General features: G+C 41.8%; 1 protein-coding gene across 2 annotated transcripts in view; it reads left to right on the top strand.

The window, feature by feature from the left end:
* nup153 (nucleoporin 153) overlaps window positions 1-20,684 on the top strand; it is a 78,838-nt gene that overhangs the window by 54,033 nt on the left and 4,121 nt on the right. For both annotated transcript variants that reach the window (XM_060942967.1, XM_060942966.1), the window contains exons 11-21: window positions 1,210-1,330; window positions 1,445-1,558; window positions 3,338-3,436; window positions 3,519-3,600; window positions 3,682-3,780; window positions 6,431-7,072; window positions 8,007-8,219; window positions 12,024-12,875; window positions 12,964-13,299; window positions 13,423-13,677; window positions 13,809-13,998. In XM_060942967.1, the coding sequence (XP_060798950.1) occupies window positions 1,210-1,330; window positions 1,445-1,558; window positions 3,338-3,436; window positions 3,519-3,600; window positions 3,682-3,780; window positions 6,431-7,072; window positions 8,007-8,219; window positions 12,024-12,875; window positions 12,964-13,299; window positions 13,423-13,677; window positions 13,809-13,998 (3,003 nt within the window). The remainder of the gene's footprint in view (window positions 1-1,209; window positions 1,331-1,444; window positions 1,559-3,337; window positions 3,437-3,518; window positions 3,601-3,681; window positions 3,781-6,430; window positions 7,073-8,006; window positions 8,220-12,023; window positions 12,876-12,963; window positions 13,300-13,422; window positions 13,678-13,808; window positions 13,999-20,684) is intronic.

Raw genomic sequence — 20,684 nt, 5'->3', positions numbered from 1 at the left:
TTAGATAAACATTTAATTTTATTAAAATCGAAAATTAATATTTAGAGCCTGTGGACTACAAAACTAGTCATTAAAGTAGCCGGCTGGACTTAATTGCGTGGCCGCAGCCGGCGCTTGTGGAAAGCCCTGTCGAATCAGCTCTGCGTGTGCGGCACAAAAAAATGTCAGCCACCATGAAGGAAGGCGATCCGGAGTTTTCAAACATTTGCTTAAGTGTGAAATCGCAAAATGGTATTCTAGCGAACAACAAAATAGTAAAGATTCAGAAAAACAAATCATTCAGTGATCATTTTAATAGTGTAATTTCATCCGAACTAGGCCTAACGCTCGATTTAGAACTACAAAAAGTCCGTGTGTCGAACATTTTAAGTACCTTTGTAAAAGTTTTGCAAATGTTGCAGTCAGCATTTAAAATGCTAACTTAAAGTTTTTGTACAAGTTTCAGTTGATTAAACTGTCATATTGTATTAAACGTGTCTGCTTTTGTAATAAAAAAGTACTGAAAGAAAAAGCAAACGCAGCATTGCAATTTCTTATCCATCCATATATTAAAAAAAAAAAATCCCTCCCTCCCGACTGAATTTTTTTGCTCACCCGGTGGACAGGAAACGGATTTTTTTTTTTTTAAGGATGGCCTAACAGAAAGCACAATTTAATGTCCCACTTTGATCGCAAAAACCCCACATTATGACTTGGTAAGATTTTTGCTATATCCCTCATGGTGTAAGCAAAAAGACCTAATTAAATTGCAGAGCTTTGACACTCATGGAATCGCAGTATGATGTTCTGTACGTGTTGAGAAAAGTGTTGTAAAACACTGTGAAAACAGCCTTGTTCCGGCTGCTGTCACACTGGTCAACAAGCTGTAGAAAATTGCACAAGATCACTTTGGAGCATGCACTTTTTAGGATTTTTTTTTTTTTAAGCTCAGTTTTTAGATTTATTTAAGTTTGGGGGTTTTTAAAATTTATTTATTACATGTTTAATATCTTGATTCACACTGGAGCACGTTGGTTGATTTTACCCTTTTGTCATGTTTTATCCTATTTGATCTTTTGGTGTCTGAAACTCAGTGGATGCCTTTTTATTCTCAACTGCAAACCAAATTTGTCTACTGGTACAAATAAAGGAACCTGAACCTAATGTTGGGATTTTTATTTTCTTCCCACTCCTTTTGGATTTATTTATTGGGCCTTTGAATGTCCTCAGCACAAGCAGTTCTTCGTACCCATTGTCCAGCACACCTGCTGCCAGTGTCACCGGCCCTGCTGGAGGCAAGATGAAGCGAGAGCGGAGTGTCCGACCTTCCACCAAAAGACCTGAAGATGAGGTTAGCATCTCTGTTTGTTTGACGTGCTGCTTAAGAAATGCTTTAGTTCCGAAACCGTGTTTAACTGTGAGTTTTTATTTTTATTTTTTTCTTTTTTTTTCTTTCCGTGACCAGATTGCTGAAGTGCCGAATCTGCCTGCTGTTTCTCTGCCGATCAGTAAACGCAATCTACCCACCTTCACTTTCTTCTCGTCAACTTGCACCACGCCAATCCCTGATGGAGATAAGGTTAGCATCTCTGTTTGACGTGCTGCTTAAGAAATGCTTTAGTTCTGAAACTGTGTTTAACTGTGAGGGTTTTCTGTGACCAGATTGCTGAAGTGCCGAATCTGCCTGCTGTTTCTCTGCCGATCATAGTCATGAAAGTGTTCCGGATTTTCCCGGAATTCCAGATTTTTACATTTTCATGAAAATTCCTCCGGATTTTTTCCACTAATGACGAAATACCCGGAAATCCAGATATTTGACAAAACTCTTGAAAATCTCCAGTTTTCCGAATGGAGATTTATTTTTTGGATTTTTTGCATTCCTAGACACGGCGTAATACTTCGCATCGTCCTTGCATGGGCGCGGTCCTTAAATAGCCCAAACATAGTTCATTGATTTTAAAGACAGGTGTTCTTTGTAAACGGCGCGTGTGTCGGAGCTCGTTAGGCGCGCCTTCAGGTGCATGAGCTAAGGTGCGCAGGACTGACACCGTTCTGCGCAAGCGCAACACAATCGCACTAGAAAGCATGTTCAAGCTGCCAGTGTAGCTGCAGTCTTTTTAGTTGCGAATTACGAGTATTTCCTCGTGTTAATAATTCACCATGTCAAAACTAGCAAAACTTTCCTCCTCCTTTCGGCGTGAAGAGAGGTAAGCAATTTATTATATATTTTTTCCCATCAAAGTTGCATTTTGTGGTTTCGAAGCCAAGTTTTAGTGCCGCTTCTAGAACACAACATCAAGAAAACGTGGAAGAAACAGCAGTAATGGAAGAGCTGGTTTCTAAGCTACCTAAAACTAGCAATGGTAATTATTTTTTGTTACATAATGTACTCAGGCTGCCAGTCAGTGTGTGTGACACACACACACACACACACACCCTACGCCCCTGATTTATGATAGAAATTTGGTATTCATTGGTGTGTTTAAGTTTACAGACAATACGAACGAATGTAAACAATTGGCTTCAACTCGCATGAATCGGAAATGTTTAGTTCACTTTAGGTTCTGCAAACGCACAACTCTACTAAAAGATTGATAAACGAAGCTCGACATCCCCAACATTGAAACCTGAAAGCTTTAGAAACTCTAACAGAACTTTACTTTTTAACAGTGCTGTTTTGGGATTTTGCTGAGTTTACCTTCAACTGTCTGATTTTTATTTTTTTTTTTTCAAAGTAATGAACTGTGTAGCAGGAAAATCACCGCGTTTTCTAAACGCACTCCTGAAAATTACTCTAACTCGGGGAATTAAATTTGATATTTTTGACATGTTAATCATTAATGTACATGAAAGAAAAAGGCTTAAAAGTTATAACTTGTTTTAGTGAAAATAAGTACTAAAATGCACTAGAATGCAGGGTTTTGCGTGTTAAGATATTTTCGGGGGACGTCCCCCCCGTATCTTAGTTTGACTTTCAGAAGTTCAGGGTTTTTTTTTCTTGGCTCCACTTTCATCTTTACGATCAGTAAACGCAATCTACCCACCTTCACTTTCTTCTCGGCACTCACCCCCAGCACCACGCCAGTGTCTCAGGTCTCTGAGCAAGCAGCTGTCAGCAAGGTGGGACTGACTATCATAGAATCACAGCTGCTTTGTAACTTCATGTATTAAATTTTTAATATGCGGTTCCCTGAAAGCCAAGCAGTATTGAAACCAAACCGAGAGAACAATGTGCTGCCCCCCACCCCTTTTTTTTTTTGAAAATTGTTGATGGAATGGACTCGAGTCTGTTTTGGATTAGAAAGTATTGGCAGAATTGTGTGTTTGTTCGTTCTAACAACGCTTTTGTTTAATACAGGAGATGAACGCCGTGTCGACACCAGTTTCTGTCCCGTATACCTTCTCTTCGCCCATTGTCAAGGCAACAGCTGCCAGTCCGCTGTCTTTTTCTCCATCAGTAAGTTTTCTATTTTGTTTTTTTGTTCTGGGGGGGGAAACACCACCCAAACCAACGCACTTTTGGTTCTCTTATTCTGCAGTCGGGATTTACCTTCAGCGCACCTACTATGAAAACTGCAACTTCCATGTCGAATGGGAAACTTGCTCCAGCAATAGTTGCATGTAAGTGACTTGTTGAATAGTTCTCTTGTTTTTAAGGGCAGTGATGAACAATGTCTGAGTGTCTGTTATTGTGTTTCACAGCAAAAACAACCAGCGTAAGTAGTGAGGAGTTTGAAGGGCCTTTCAAACCGGCAAAGGCCTTGAAGCAGGGTAGTGTTCTGGACATCCTGAAAGGACCTGGTAAGACAGCTTTATTAGTTTTTTAAATAGCTGTTTGTATTTTGGTTTGAGTATATGTCAACACTACTCCACCTCTTGCCGATCCTTTGAATCTGACCAGTAAATTACACAAACATTTCAAGCGTCTTGCCAATCTCGATTCGTATAATTTTATGGAGAAGCTGATTGTGTTGTCGGTTCATTTTGGTGCTACGAATTTACAAGAGTTGCTCCTTGTGCGACGTTTACACGAGTGAGTGACTTGCAATTTAGGTACAGCATGGTCAAGCAATAAACCTAAATGATTCCACCCACCCACCCACCCACTCAACTGTATTTCTTGCTTGCGCCCTGTTTTGTTTGATGCGCAAAAGAAAGTTACAGCCAACTGTGGTTCAGGGTTCCCACAGGTTCCACAGAATTTCTGGAATATCATGGAATTTCTCAGTGAAAGTCCGAGGGATTTGTTGCTCTTTTTTGGGACCAGTTCATGACATATCGGGGAATTTTGTTTTGTAGCATGCTTAAATTTTAGTTTCCGTTTATCAAAATGGGATTTTTTTTTTTCCAATCCAGTATTTTTCTTTATCACTACGTTTAAGAAATAAAACTTAAAGTGCTGATGACACGTTTTTGACATCTTTGGCGATGTTTTATAACATAAAAATTAATTCCCGATCCATATATTAATTCACGAAGGCGCCTATTTTACAAGTTATGATAAAAAACGCGGCTATTTGGGCAAATTTGACGGGGCTGCAGCACCCAGGAGACGAAAGAGGAGGAGGGGCTATATGATGTCAGCGAAAGAACCTTCCTCCTAACTTACCAGTTTGTTGTTGATGCGACAGGTGTTCAGTTTATCATTGTTAGTATTATCATACATTATTATAATATATATATATATATATATATATATATATATATATATATATATATATATATATTAGTTATTATGCCTTTGCGTTGTGTTGCCGGCTTTTGCTCCAAAACCCACAAGGATGGGGTAGTTTATTCAAGTTTCCCAGAGATCCCGAGCTGCATGCGAAGTGAGTGAAGCAAGTCAGGCGCACTCATGACAAGTGGGAGCCCTCACCAACATCCGTCCTGTGCTCTGAACACTTCGATTTGGATTGTTTTGACACCCTTCCCAGCTTAAAAGAATCTCTTGGGTGTTCAGTTCAGCACAAACGTGTGTTACTACCATCAGCAGTGCCTACACAGTGTTGCCAGATTGGGCGGTTTCAAGTGCATTTTGGTGGGTTTTGAACATATTTTGGGCTGGAAAACGTCAGCAGTATCTGTTGCCAGATACTGCTGAAGTTTTCCAGCCCAAAATATGTTCAAAACCCACCAAAATGCCCTTGAAACCGCCCAACTGGGCGGGAAACCTCCCAATCTGGCAACACTGCCAGTATTCCGGAGGGGGTCTACTAGTAGCTATGCTGGATCCAAAGACAGTCCTCCTGTCAGAACATGTGTTGTGAAACGACATAAGATAAAGGTACGTAGAGCTATAGATTCTACATGATAATCATAAATGTAATCATAAAGTCGGCATGATATCAGTCATGTATTTGCTTGTGAAAGCTTGCGGCTTTCATGTAACTGCCGCCTAGCAACGAGAGGCAAAGGGTAAAGAGGGTAGACTATCATAGATTCTATTCGGAAGAGATCAACACAATTCTCGACTCCCAGAAGAGGAAGAGCTAGCACTAGAGAGTTCACCGGCGTTTTCATGCGCCATTTCCATTGAGTAGAACCAGAGTAGAACAGCCAGTGAACCGCAGCGTGTTCTCCCGCTGACGTCACAACATGGCCACGAGCCACGGACCCAGTTTTCTTGCGCTGTGCAATTAAAAGTTGGATATTCGCGTAACAACAGCTTCTTTTCACGTAATTATAACAGAAATCTAACATGTTTGCCATGTTGTATAGTTTATTTAAGAAATTGCATAGAGTCATGTTCGTGTCATCAGCACTTTAAGGTTTGTACAAAAAAAAATGTCTGAGCTCATAAATAAAGCTTTCGAATTGAGTGTAAAATACTATGGCTGGTTTTTGTTTGCTCGGCACAAAGGCAGCCTGTTTTTCTGTTCATTATAGGTCATGGATATTCAGTTGTTTCGTCAGGGAATTTGACATTTTGGCTTGCAGTGGGAACCCTGGTGGTTTCATCTTATCGCGTCATATACAGCATGTCAGTACATGTATACAGGCATTTTGAAGGCATTCGAAGAAAGCAGCAGTGAGTGATGTTTTCGTTTTGTTTGTCTTTTGCCTCTGGGAAGTGTAAATGATCGTAGGTTAGCCTAGCCTGCTTTGCTAATCTGCTAACAAAACTATTACAAAGCCTGGAAAGCAATGTGCAAGTCAAACATAAATGCATTAAACAAAAGTAGTGTCAGTTGTAGAGATTTAAGCTTGTATGTTCTTGGCTTTGGGGAGACAAAGAAAATAATGCACACCACGAGTGACACGTCCACAAGAAATGACAAGCCTAATGAGCAAATTACTTGCTAGTGTGAACATAGGGTCAGACTCGCACAAAACACCAGTACTAACCCACAAATCACCAGCATGTTATTCATTCTCATAAACTTAGCTTTTCTGCCATATATTTGCATTTCGGCCAGTTCTGTTACATACGAGTTGTTTCTTCTCTCCCCAGGATTTGCTTCTCCAGGCCAGAACAACTCTGAAACCGAACCCGTGAAGCCGACGCGCAGCACAACTGTTCACGCACACTTTACTCCTCTCCCTGGGTTTGGCGAGAAGTTAAAACCTGCAGTAGGATCGTGGAACTGTGCCACCTGCTTGCTGCAAAACAAACCTTCTGACAAAAAGTGTGTGACCTGCCAGGCCCCACAGCCCAGCACAGACTCCTCTTCTAAATTGGACAGTAAACCTGCCAAAGCCTCTGCTGCTAGTCTTAGTTCTTTTGCCCCTCCAGCTGGAAGCTGGGAATGTGACACCTGTCTGGTGCAGAACAAGCCTGAAGTGGTTAAATGTGTAGCGTGTGACACGGCCAAGCCAGGGACTGGAGTAAAACCTGCCCTGACGCGACCTCCTGTTTCTGAGATCTCCTCAACCCCTCCTGCTTCGTCTGCCCCAGCCGCCAATTCCTCCTCCTCCTCCTCCTCCTCCTCCTCCTCCACCACCACCACCACCGCTGCCACCGCTGCCACATCTGGACAGCCTACTTTTGCTGACAAGTTTAAGAAGCCAGAAGGGGCATGGGATTGCAATACATGCATGGCTCAGAACAAAGCACAGGATGTTAAGTGTGTAGCGTGTCAGGCTGCAAAACCAGGTATGTTTGAAAGATGTTGTTCCTTCGACTGTCTAAACCATCGAGAGAGTTTCGTTTGCTTTTGGGAAGGAGTCGTACGCGTCTTTTATAATTGTTTAGCCAGGTTTGTCAATGCTCTTGTGCATATCACCAGAAAAGGATGTTTGCATTGCTTTTGGAAATCTGAGCCAGACTATATTCCATAGATGCAAACGGCGCGCCTTTTGGCGGATGCCGCCTTTTTCACGGCTGTCTGGGGGACTTGTGTGAATCGCGTAGATCCGATGAGTGTTTTTTTTGGGGGGGGGCGTTGGAGTATCTGATTATAATTTCATCAAAGTAAATTCTGTATTAAAATTACTAAATAAGCAAATGCCGTTACAGTCCATGAAACATAGGAAGTATAAGTATGAGAAGAAAACAGTAAATCAGAAAGCTGCGCACGTAAAGCCAATTGGCTGCGCGCCATTATCTGCTGCTGGCTGCACTTCACTGCACGCGCGAGGATTTCCGTCAGTCCTACGTAAGTTACGTAATTGGCTTTACGTGCGCAGCTTTCTGATTTACTGTTTTCTTCTCATACTTCCTATGTTTCATGGACTGTAACGGCATTTGCTTATTTAGTAATTTTAATACAGAATTTACTTTGATGAAATTATAATCAGATACTCCAACGTGCCCCCCCCCCCCCCCCCAAAAAAAACAACCCTCATCGGATCTGCGCGATTCACACAAGTCCCCCAGACAGCCGTGAAAAAGGTGGCATCCGCCAAAAGGCGTGCCGTTTGCATCCATGATATCAGTACCCTGAAGAACAAGTTGTTCATTTCTTATAATGATCGATCACTGAGCCGGCAAAAAAGCCAATATTTAAGGAGATGTGGTGATTATCTCTAGGACTGTTCTAGCATGAGATGTTCCACTTTATCTAATTGTTCTGTGTTGAAATGAACAGGAGCAGTGGCTGCATCTTCATCCCAAGCACCTTCATCCCAACCTCCTGCATCCACACCAGCAAGTACTGCACCTCTATTGGGATTTGGAGACAAGTTCAAGAAACCTGAGGGCAGTTGGGAGTGTGAGGTCTGCATGGTTCAGAACAAGGCCGAGGACCAGCAGTGTGTGGCCTGCCAAACAGCCAAACCAGGCGCTAAAATAGAAACCAAAGGTAGCGAAAAAAAAATTATGCATGCATATACAGTACCAGTCAAAAGTTTGTACACCCTTACTCATTCATAGGTTTGTCTGTATTTTGACTTTTCTACATTGTAGAACAAAACTATATGGAATTATGTGGGGAACAAAAAGTGTTGAACGAGTACAAACAGCAGTCGTGTTCGTTTGCATGTATTATAATAACATTTGGTGTCTTCTTGTGAATGAGACGCATGAGGTAGTTGGATCGCTCCACTCACTCCCCCACCCTAACAACGCTGTCTCTCATGGACTCGTCCTCAGGTTGTAGTCAGGCAGTGCGCGTTCGTGTGTTTTAGAGCAATGGCTTTGGAGGGAGGTCTGAAGGGAAGGGGTGGGATACTTTCAAATTCTGCTTTACTCTTGCTATTTTAGCCAAAATTGCCTACCGTAGCTTTAAATTTTAAATATTATATATCAGATAGCCTCACGAGTGACTTAGAGATTTACGTCACGGTTTTGGATCTCCATGTCCCGGATGGAATGCGAATGAAAAATACGAGTGGTGTATTTCCCAGCAAAACAACTAATGTCCATATAATATTTGGAATTATGCGGTAAATTAAAAAAAAAAAAAGGGGGTTAAACAAAATGTGTTCCATATTTTAGATTCGTCCAAGTATCCAGTGTTTACCTTGATGACGCTTTGCACACTATTAGCATTATCTTAACCAGCTTCATGAGGTCGTCACCTGGAATGCTTTTCAATTAACAGGTGCCTCATCAAAAGTTAATTAGTGCAATTTCTTGCCGCCTTAATGCATTTGAGCTCAAACAGTAAATAATATACAGTAATAGGGATCGACCGATGTGGTTTTTTTTTTTTTTTTTTTTTCAGGGCCGATACCGATTATTATGGAATTGGGATGCCGATAACCGATAAATGTAAACATTATAATTCACATGAAATTAAACATAGCACACACTGACACGGACCTTCATATCCATGAAATGTATGTTTAATTGTAAAATTGAACATGAAATTTTGTGCAGGGAGATGCCAGCAGCATTTGTACAATAAAATCAAACATTAGTTAGAATAAAATGAGAAATAAAATAAATATTCACCAATAAAAAAATAAATCACTCCCTACTATATTACAGCTCACCATTTTCAGTGGAAAATAAATGAAAATACACTCTGGATTATTTTATACTAAGAACTAAGTAAGACTTACCAACTTCAAGTAGTTTTTAAATAACAAATCAAGTGTAGGGAGCTGCCTGCAGCATTTTTTAAAAAGTAAAATCAAACATAAAGTAGGCTATCACTCCCTATTACGTAGCAGCTTAACAAGTAACCATCTACATTCTAATGCTTTTAATGCCCAAGCCTAATATTCCCAATTTAGGAGGATTATATTGTAGTGAAGGAAGCATTACATGTAGTTTCAGCGAGACTAGTTGGTTGTAGGCTAATTCAAGTGCTTCCTTCCGTAAGCTAAGTTTGCCTGGCTACACAGATGCAAATGGACAATTTTAACGAGTAGTAGATGAAGAATGTAAACACATAATGATGTTGTGCTTTTGCAACTTGTGTGTTTGTGACTTATTGCGGCAAAAGCAGCGTGTCCTTACCTTGAAGTGGGATCTGCTTCTGCCCGAGTGCCCATACGGCCGCCTTGAAACAGTTCACAGCGTTTAGCTACACGTGTCGATTGGCTATATATCTTGTGCCAAATAAATCAGATGTTGTGGTGGGCGGGACCGTGTTCTTGAACTCAGAGAGGCGAGTGCAGGAAAGGACGTGCAGTGACAGTCGCGTTAGGAACGAAATGGCTGCAAAAAGGCATGTTATCGGCATATCGGTGGAAATTATGGCCGATACCGATAACCCTAAAAATGCAGAATATCAGCCAGGCCGATTATCGGTCGACCCCTATACAGTAAATAGCCCGATTCCACAACTGTAGTAATCCATATTTCAAGAAGCGCTCAACTAAGTCATGAGAAATGACATCCATCATTACTTTTAAGTCATGAAGCAACTTTTTTGATTCATAAAAAGTAAAGAAAAAATACTGAATTAGAAGGCGTGTCCAAACTTTTGACACGGTGTGTGATATTTGTTATCCAGTTGATCCTTATACATCAGCACAGGAGGGGAAACAGCATATTTACATGGGTGCAAGTTTTCCGGCATGTGCCGGAAGCTCCGTTTTTTTCGGTTCTGAAAAAGTCATTTTTCCAAATCGTGTAAATCCGTTGAGATTTTAGGGGGGGTGGGGGGTATAGGGGTGGCCCTCTCACTGTCTCACTCTCGGCGTATTACCGGGTTACTGCGGTACAGTCTCTGCACGAGACAAATCTTTTCATCTCGTCTTCGCCACAAACCTCATTCAATTTATACGCCGCTCACCGACGAGCGGTCCTGACTAGTCGTCCTGACTAGCCCGTTGTTTCACGGTGTTCTACATGTGTGATATCATGTTTCACACACGTAGCATGTTGTTCGACCAAATCAACACAGCTATTACGGTGTATATATTGTAAAAAAGGTATCGCAGCAAAAGAATATTAAAAATGGTTGTTTCAACATTTAAATTAGTAGTTGCTAGATGTTTTGAAATATCGAGCCTTGTACTTGAAATGTTATTTCAGATGAATTGATGAAATTATTAAACATTTGATGTAGGGCTATGCTCACAGTTCGCGACACTCGATCATGCACGATTTTCGGGGGTACGATACGATATCGTTTACTCACTTGAAAATTGAAAATCCCATATATGACACATTTCATGCATATCTCCCGGTTCTGTAGCAGGTTGTCATCAGTTTTCACTTGATTTAAAGCATGTTTCATGCCAGAAATCAACGGAAATTCATGCTTGCAACCTGTTCCAACCAAAAACGTTTTTATTTACGAATGGCGCTTCCAGTTACTCAGGGCATGCACACTAGAAATTAGGCGCTCTGCTTCAATGCGCTCTGCTACAGACACTGCAAGCCGCTAATTATGTCCCCCATGGCTTCCAGGTAGTGTGAATTAGTGTTGGAGAGTATTAAAAAGTTGCAGCAGGGGGGCTTCGTGGCTCAGGTGGATAAGGCGCCATACCATAAATCCAGGGACCCAGGTTCGATTCCGACCCGAGGTCATTTCCTGATCCCTCCCCATCTCTCTCTCCCGCTCATTTCCTGTCTCTACACTGTCCTATCCAATAAAGGTGAAAAAAGCCCAAAAAAAAATCTTGAAAAAAAAAAAAAGTTGCAGCAGTGTTACACAGAATGCGTCAAGTTTGGCAGGTCTGGTTATGCAATATAACCAGAGTAAACGTCACTGGGTTTCGTGGCAGTCTACTGTTGTGTACAGATTGTCAAATCATTATAATGTGCAAGTTTAGCATGCAATGTTTATTTGAAAGCTTATAAAATACTGCCCATGTAAAATATGGCTCTACTTTGGAAAGCCTGGAAAAAGACTAGAATTCAAAGGTACTTGTTTTCACCCCCGGGGAGTGTAAAGTTCATCATGTAAAGAAATGCTGTCACCGTTCTGTCAGTGAGGCTTCACAAAATCTTTATTCTTTATAAAGAAAAACATTTCAGGTCGTGTCCTCGAGCATTCCTTGATTTGTCCCTCTGGGTGAACCTATGAAATGTTCCCAGTAGATCCTCTTCAGAAACCTAGAACTAGTAACCATCAAAAGACCTTCAAAAAAAAAATCTTGCTGTAATGAATACCGTTTTATATTTTACTATTTTAGCCTTTTTGTGATGCAGTTAATGTGGCAAGATTGCCTGTTTTACATATTCTTCCCAACTTATTGTGTTTCAGGTTTTGGCACTCAGTCATGCAGCACCAATTCAAGCTCACCTGCTTTCAAATTTGGAGCTTCGAATTCTTCAAATTCAGCCTCTGGTGAACTGAAATTTGGTGGCACTTTTTCAGACTCCACCTCCACAGTGTCCTTTAAATTTGGTAATCCTTCTTCAGACCCCACTGCACCTTCTGCAGGCTTCAAATTCGGAGGCTCGTTGTCGGATAGTTCTTCAGGGGCGTTCAAATTTGGAGGAGCCTCCTCAGAACACACCTCAGCAGGCCCGAGTTCAACTGAGGCATTCAAATTTGGCGGTTCCTCAGACGGCTTTAAATTTGGAACAGCCTGTACTTCTGAATCAACAAGTGAAGAGAAAAAGAGTGAATCTCAAAATTCTGGTGCTGGTTTTAAATTCGGAGGAAGCAGTGCAATCAATTTCGGCTCCGGCTCCGTAAACACTGCTACGACAAGTGCATCCGGGGGATTTGCGTTTGGGCTCTCAAAACCTGAGGAAAAAACAGGGTCCAGTCCATCGTTCAGTTTGTCAGCAGCTCAAGCCAAAGCTGAGAAGGAAGACCATCCTGAGCAAATCACAGTCGAGTTGTTTTCTGGGGATCCCTCTGAAAAGGCTTCAACCCCTACTTTCATGTTTGGTAAACCAGAGGAGAAAAAGGATACCTCAACACCCTCAGCTGGATTTATGTTCAGTGCAGCCAAGGAGGCTGACAAACCCGCACCCTCTGTGGGCTTCAGTTTCAGCAAGCCAGACCCTCCAAAGGAACCCCCCAAACCTACATTTGCATTTGGAAAACCTGCGGAGCCCACAGAAGCCCCAAAGCCAGCATTCGGTTTTGGACACAATGCAACAGGTGAGTGAAAGCTTGCCTAAGTGTCAGCTGCTTAGTTGTCTGTGAATATAAATCACAAGTGTAACACATTCTCTCCCTATTGACTCAGACAATTCAGCACCAAAGGCTCCGTTTCCCTTTGTGGGCAGTTCATCCACCACCCCTGCCTCCTCCAGTCTTGCACCCAACCTCTTTGGGACTCCCAGCAGTTCAAGCCTGGCTCCCACCCCTGCTCCAGCCAGCACCTTTGTTTTTGGCCAGAGCGCCTCTTCAGATGCACCTTCCAAGACCTTCATGTTTGGAAAGCAGCAAGAAACCCAGCCAGCCTCAACAGAACCCTCTGCCGCTCCTAATCCAGCAGCGCCGTTTGTCTTTGGCTCTGTGAACAATTCAAATGCATCGCCCTTCTCTTTCGGCAGCGCAGCGCCTACACCAGCATCTACAGGTTAGTTTGTTTCAGATGCTTTTATGGTTTCTTTATTTTGACCTATATTCTCCTCTTTGTAAGTGCGTTTCCTTTTGCTGATATTCCATGCTAGTAACCATGTAACAAACCCCACCCCCCCAGCCCCTGCCCCCGCACCCGCACCCTCAGCAGCTCCATTTACGTTTGCCGCCACCACGTCCGCCTCTGGCTTTGGCTCACCGGCGTTCGGCTCCTCCCAGTCCGCTGTTCCATCTTTTGGGTCAGCTGCATCCTCTTTCACAGCCACAGCATCAGCAGCTCCTGCCTTTGGAGCGAAGCCTAGTGCTTCATCTGTGTTTGGCCAGCAGCCCAGTGCAACACCTGCTTTTGGGTCGTCATCTACCCCTTCTGGCCAAGGTGAGAAACTGCACAGATCTCTCTTGATCTATCCATCCATCCATCCATCCATCAATAAATCCCACAAGCTAGGCGATGGACTAAATTGATATTCCTTGTCATCAGTTTAATCATCTTGGCTGTGTTCCCAGGAGGCTTCCAGTTTGGAGGAGCCACTGCTTTTGGGGCAACTGGTGGTAGCAACAACAACAACAGTGTATTTACCTTTGGAGCAGGATCTGGAGCTGCAGCCAGTCCTGCAGCAGCGCCGGCCATGTCTGCTCAGCCCGCAGCACATGGAGGAGGCTTCAACTTCTCACAGCCCGCAACCTTCAATATCGGGTAAGAACATACCACCCAAACCAAATATTTGTCGTCGGTAGAAACGGTGTAATTACCAAGTAGACTATAATTTCTTGAATGACCCTCAATAGTACCTTCAAGGATTTTGGACTGAAGCACAAACCCTCATAAGTTGCCCTTAGAGAATATTGTGTGAGGATTGACTTGGTGGTTATCGATTTTATAATAGGCTTGTAAAAATACTTGCTAATACAAGACAATATTAACACTGCTCCGAAGAAAGACTTGTAAAATAGTTTTGCTGAACGTTGCAGTCCTGCTGCTGCGACTTTTTGTTGGCTCCTGCCGTATTCTGGTCCTGTTGCTCGCTTCGGGTATGATTGTCTGCTACAGACAGAATAAACCGAAGTGGTGGTGCTTTTACTATGTTTTTATATTGTTATAAAATGCTTTCACTTTAAAAAAAAAAAAAAATGCTGTTAATGGCATGCATTTCCTTCCTCAAGCAACATGGATCATTTTCTTAAAAAAAAAAAAAAGCATTATGATTTCCATTAGGCAAGCATGTAGTTCATAACACATTTGTCTTCAAATACATAACTTGTTCTGGTTGTCCTAATGGAAATAAATTAGCCTACACCAAGCATTTTTTACAATTAATGAAACTGATGTGTTGCAAAAATCAAATCATATTGTAGGCTCTACAAATAGGCGAAATACACCTTGATGCATCTTGGGTGTTTTTTTTTTTTTTTTCTTCTTCTCTCCCCTGCTCCCCTGTCACATTTGTCACTTCAAAACAAACTGTAATTAGATAGATTAGTCATCCGGCAAGCCAGTGACTTGAAGCGATATTCCATGCCACGCCTGCCGGTCGAGCATGGCCATCCCAAGCAGATCTGATGGTAGACCAGTGTCACGTTCGAGGACTGTCTTTAGGGTTGTACGAGGCCGGCCAACTTTACACCTCGCTTCAGGTTCCCATAGGAGGACCTGAGCTGCGGGTTGATCGTGGCAGAGTACGTGGCCACACAATGCCAGACGGCGCTTGGCAATTAATGATAGGCGCGGTAAGGAGCCATACAACCGATCGTTTGTCCAATGTTCTTTTCAACTGATGTCAAAAACTTGGCGAAGCATACGTGTAGGTGCCATCCAGAGACTTCTCTTGTGCTTTCGTAAGAGACCATGACTCCGATCCATAGAGAAGGATAGATTCGACTGAGGACTTAAAGACCCTGGTTTTTGTTTCTCTAGAGAGAGGGGAAGCTCAAACCTTGGTTAAAGAATTAAGGGCACCCCAAGCTTTTGGCCTTTCTGGTGTTGTCATGTGCAGTGTTTGTCCAACTGCCAAGATATTGGAAGTCTTCTACCTTCTCGATTTCGGAGCTATCCAATGTGTGGAGAGATTGATCTGATGAAGGATTAAAATGCGTCCATTTAGTTTTGGTTGCATTTAGCTGGAGGCCAACTGATTGGGCAGCTAATTCTACTCGGTGTAGAAGATCTTCACAAGAGCTCAGAGTCCTCTAACAGAGCAGTATCGTTGGTGAAGTCGAGGTCAGCTAGGTGGACAGCAGGATGGCGAGAGCTTCTTCGGCGTTTGAGTGCGACGCCGTCGTCCAAGCGGATTGTTAGACGCAGTGCATAGTCTAGGACAATGATGAAGAGCGGGGGAGCTAAAGGGTCCCCTTGAAGGGGGCTTGAGTTGATGGAAAACTCTTCAGTTAAACCGTCTGGAGTTATGACCACTGCAGAATTTTCAACATGCATCGCCCTGATTGCATCGACCATGGTAAGAGGGATGCCATATGCTTGTAGAATGGAGAACACTGTCTCACGCCTGATGGAATCACAAGCCTTCTTAAAGTCAAGGAAAACTATGACGCCTTCTTTATGATGGTTCATAAGCTCTTTGATGTAAACTATAGTTGAATTGAGGTTATTAGTATAAATGTGCAGGCGATTATAGGAAATCGCACTGATCGATCGAAAGATTCAGACTGTTTCTCTATAGACGTTGTGCATGTGGCGTCATGGTCACTTGATTATCTGTTTACACCGCCATATTGGGGATCACGCTTTCGCAAGTTTGTAAGTGATACCCGCTGTCGCAATGTCGTCTTCTCAAGTCTGCCTCTCGACTTATGCTGAATCCCTGGATGTCACAGCAAAAAAATCGCTATAGAGATAAGATTGCTGTCTTGGGGGTCGACCCATATATGATTAGTAAGAGTGAAACCAAATCTGCGCTTGATTGTTCAAGTAATGAGCTGCCAGACGCAAGTTACCCCGATGTATATTACTATCTATCTAATCAACACGCCAGGGGGTTACAGTGGTCAGTCACTAAAAGCCTACAAGTCACTAGAAGCTTACAGATATTTCTCCTCAGGATGGGTATGGAACATGCTAGTTCATATGCGTGAAAAGCGTTTTGTTATTTCTTCACAGGTGCGTACCATACATTGACTTTTCAGAATAGATCTTATTTGCATATCGCTATTATCGATCTTGAAACGAAACATAATCCTGTTTCAGGCTTTCGTCTAAACCGGGGAACAGGGGTGCTGCACCCTCTTACCGAAATGCCGATTGAACCCCAAGTCACACTTGGGCCATGCACTTATATGCTACTGCACAACATGCAGTCTTTCTCAAAGCGATCTTTTCTCCGTGAAAACATCCCAGCAACACCACGTGACAATGTGTCTGATCATCAAATACGTGATAATTACTCCAAAAACATTCCAGTCATAGTAGATACACCGCCAGACGGTGCAAAAACAATCCGAATTGGCGTTTTCCAGACTGAGGCACCATGTTGTTTAGTTGTTTACTTGTCGCGGCTGCTCTCGCGAGATTTGACATGGGTTACATACAAGGCCAGCTGACTTGTAGAGCGAGATTTCTCAAGACTGAATGACCTTTCACCCACCAGCGCAGGAGCTTTTGACAGAAGTAGTTCGCGAGTTGTTTTTGTTGACACTTGGGCATTTAAAGATGTCATCCCGCGGCACGAAACGGAAGAAAGCCAAAGACTGTCCGGGGCAAAAGAAGATTACTTCTTTCTTTTTCAATGTTGACAAACAATTTGTTACAATTTCCCTCTCAGATAGCCTCAGAATGTCCCATTGTAGCCTCAATTTTTCAAAGGCTTCGCGGGGGGGACGGACAACCGGCACCGTCCCTCCCGGTCGCTTCGCTCCCTCGCCATGGTGAGCGCCCTCATACTAAATTTTTCTAGAAAAACCCTGCTGTTTGAACAAAAATAAGAACTTATAGTAATACAAATAGTACCAGGGTCTAGGAATACTGTAATAGTAATATAAATAAATTAATGACATTCAGTATTATATACTCGTGTCCCAGTCTAATCTCCATGTTTATAATCATAAAGGTGTTACACTCTCAACGGCTCAGCAACAAACCACTCGATGTGTGAATCATATGCGAGCAGGATGGTGTTATTGTGAGCGGTCACTGCACATGTATGGCAGGTCTGGGAGAAGTCTGCTCACACGTAGCAGCAACACTTTTTGCTGTTGAAACTTGTAAGCTATTTCCTTTTGAGTATGGCACAGCTTTAGTGTTTCTAATATTCATTTTCAACTATTTAAATCAAATTGAGTAATTATATTTCATGTAATTGGATCATGAAATATAAAGCAAGTGTTCGCTTGGTTCCCAGTCAACACGTTTAACGGCAGCAATCCACTTCTTCCTCTGCTCTTGATCAGCGGGGAACCGGTAAAACGATAAACTCTTTGTGCTTTTTCTGTTCGAGCACCCTACTGCCACACAACAAGCCATTCTGACTGAAAATGTTAATTACTCTCCAAAAATTTCCACGTGTGAAGTGAGCTGCGGCTTGATACCCAATATGGCGGATAAACAAACTTGACCTATGACGTAGGTGCACAAGGTCTATAATCACCTCGGGTGACTCAGCAAAATGGCAGCCAATTGCTTCGTCACCGTAAGTGAGGAAGAATTAGGAATGATGAAAGAAAATGCTGTTCCTAGAAGCACGAAAGATGCTACGAGGTTTGGTCTAAAACTATTCAAAGGTAAGGTGGAGTTGTGATTTGTTTTATCGATTTTTATTTATTTATTTATTTATTTATTTATTTCCCCTCTTCAATACAAAGTATTATGTGACTCGCTGTAGATAACCGACAAGTCTGAGCTCGATACGTTTGCATGCCGCTTTTGAAGATTTGAAATTTTTTACTATGATTTAAAAAAAAAAAATTACATCACCACCTGTGTGTTTATACGAATACAGTTAGCTGCCTCAGGCTCAGTTAATATTGGTGAATAATAACCTCGACTTCACCTCGGTGGTGGTGGTTGTTAAATGATTCACTGTGCCTTCGGCAAAAAAACTGTTAATTGATGATAAAATAAGCGTATGCTCACTGTCCACTTTAGGAACATCTGTACACCTGCAGTTATCTAATCAGCCAATCATGCGGCAGTAGTACAGTACATAAGATCATGCTGATTCAGGTCAAGAGCTTCGGTTAATGTTCACATCAAACATCAGAATGAAGAAAGTATGATCTTTGACTGATTGTGGAATGGTTGTTGGTGCCAGATGGGCTGGTTTGAGTATTGAAGAAACTCCTCTTGGGTTTTACACTGAATGCAGTGTTTTCCCCAGAAAAAAAATTAAAGCCCTAAATTCTGGCATGATGATACACAGACAATTGAGCGCCAATGGCACGTAGTGAAACTAAAGCCTAGGTCACAACCGGATGTACGATTTTTTTTTTTGGCTGTGCGATTTTTAGCGTTTCCCAAATCGCTACTTTTTTTTTTTTTTTTTTTTTGTTCGTGGAGAAAGACGCACGTTGGCCGCAAGTTTGTCTTGCAACCTGAAAAAAAAAACGTAAGCGCCCGTAGAGTTTGACATGACAAAGAACCTCTGCAGCCGGTCTACGGCTCGAAAATCAGCACGTCACACACACATCCTCCATGCGTTTCTTGCGTTTTTTGCACATAGACTGGCCGTAGGAGCACGTACAGCCGGTTGTGACCAAGGCTTAAGGGGGTGTGGAGGCATGCCCCCCTGGAAAAATTTTTTTTTTAAATAGATGCTCTCAGGTGCATTTTCAGGGTCTCTGAGAGGTTTTAGATACATGATTATAGTTTAGGTTTTACCAGTGTTTCAATGATTTCTGACCTAAATAGTATTAATGTATACACATTTGAAATTTCACCTTAAAGTTCAACATGCAAGTTAAACTGTTTTGTTCTAGATTACTGAGGTATGTGATCGATTGAAAATCTACGGGGATTCCTTAATTATCTGTGCTCAAGTGGTGTTGTAACAAAAATGTGCATGAAAATATGACTAGTGGTTTGCTCCATCTTATGCAATCCAATGAAGAGAATCGATCATCATGACCTCCTGTTGATCACAAAGGGATCTGAACCGAAGAACTGCCACCTTAAAATGAGTTGCTGTATTACTATAACTGTAATAATTTAGAATGTTTCTGATGCAATTACCGTAATATATGTATAACTAAGATACACTGAAAAGAAAAGTAAGGCAACTGCATATTATAAAGTTAAAATTTTGGCACTTTATTAAATGGACTAGATTAAGATTAACTCTTTACCCCTTAAAGCAGTTGCTACAGCCACCCTTGTATATGTATATACTGTTCACCCTTAGAACATATTTACAAGAAAAAAAGTCTAAAGACAAGGTTTTGTTCATATCAGTTTTCTCCTTCATTATGTTGAAACAATCATGACTTATCATACATTTTTGAAAAGAGGGCATGACACCGAATACAAAAATCACTGTTATGTTTCAACATTCACCAACTCACAGGTAGTGTCTGAAAGGTGAGTAATACCTGTGTGAAAACCAATCTTCACATTTTTACATGAAGAATTCATGTCAAATGGTGTACAATAAATGATTACTGCAACTTTACAAAGATGCTTTATATAACGTTGTTCAATTATCTTTTCAAAATTGATACATTTTATCATAAATATTCACCTGGGATACCTGTAAAGGGTAAAATACAACCCCGATTCCAAAAAAGTTGGGACAAAGTACAAATTGTAAATAAAAACGGAATGCAATGATGTGGAAGTTTCAAAATTCCATATTTTATTCAGAATAGAACATAGATGACATATCAAATGTTTAAACTGAGAAAATGTATCATTTAAAGAGAAAAATTAGGTGATTTTAAATTTCATGACAACACATCTCAAAAAAGTTGGGACAAGGCCATGTTTACCACTGTGAGACATCCCCTTTTCTCTTTACAACAGTCTGTAAACGTCTGGGGACTGAGGAGACAAGTTGCTCAAGTTTAGGGATAGGAATGTTAACCCATTCTTGTCTAATGTAGGATTCTAGTTGCTCAACTGTCTTAGGTCTTTTTTGTCGTATCTTCCGTTTTATGATGCGCCAAATGTTTTCTATGGGTGAAAGATCTGGACTGCAGGCTGGCTAGTTCAGTTCCCGGACCCTTCTTCTACGCAGCCATGATGCTGTAATTGATGCAGTATGTGGTTTGGCATTGTCATGTTGGAAAATGCAAGGTCTTCCCTGGAAGAGACGTCGTCTGGATGGGAGCATATGTTGCTCTAGAACCTGGATATACCTTTCAGCATTGATGGTGTCTTTCCAGATGTGTAAGCTGCCCATGCCACACGCACTAATGCAACCCCATACCATCAGAGATGCAGGC

The sequence above is a fragment of the Neoarius graeffei genome, chromosome 16, assembly GCF_027579695.1.
Source record: "Neoarius graeffei isolate fNeoGra1 chromosome 16, fNeoGra1.pri, whole genome shotgun sequence".
Taxonomy (NCBI): Eukaryota; Metazoa; Chordata; class Actinopteri; order Siluriformes; family Ariidae; genus Neoarius; species Neoarius graeffei.
The sequence above is the reverse complement of the archived record's forward strand: the minus strand, read 5'-3'. Positions and strand labels throughout refer to the sequence as shown.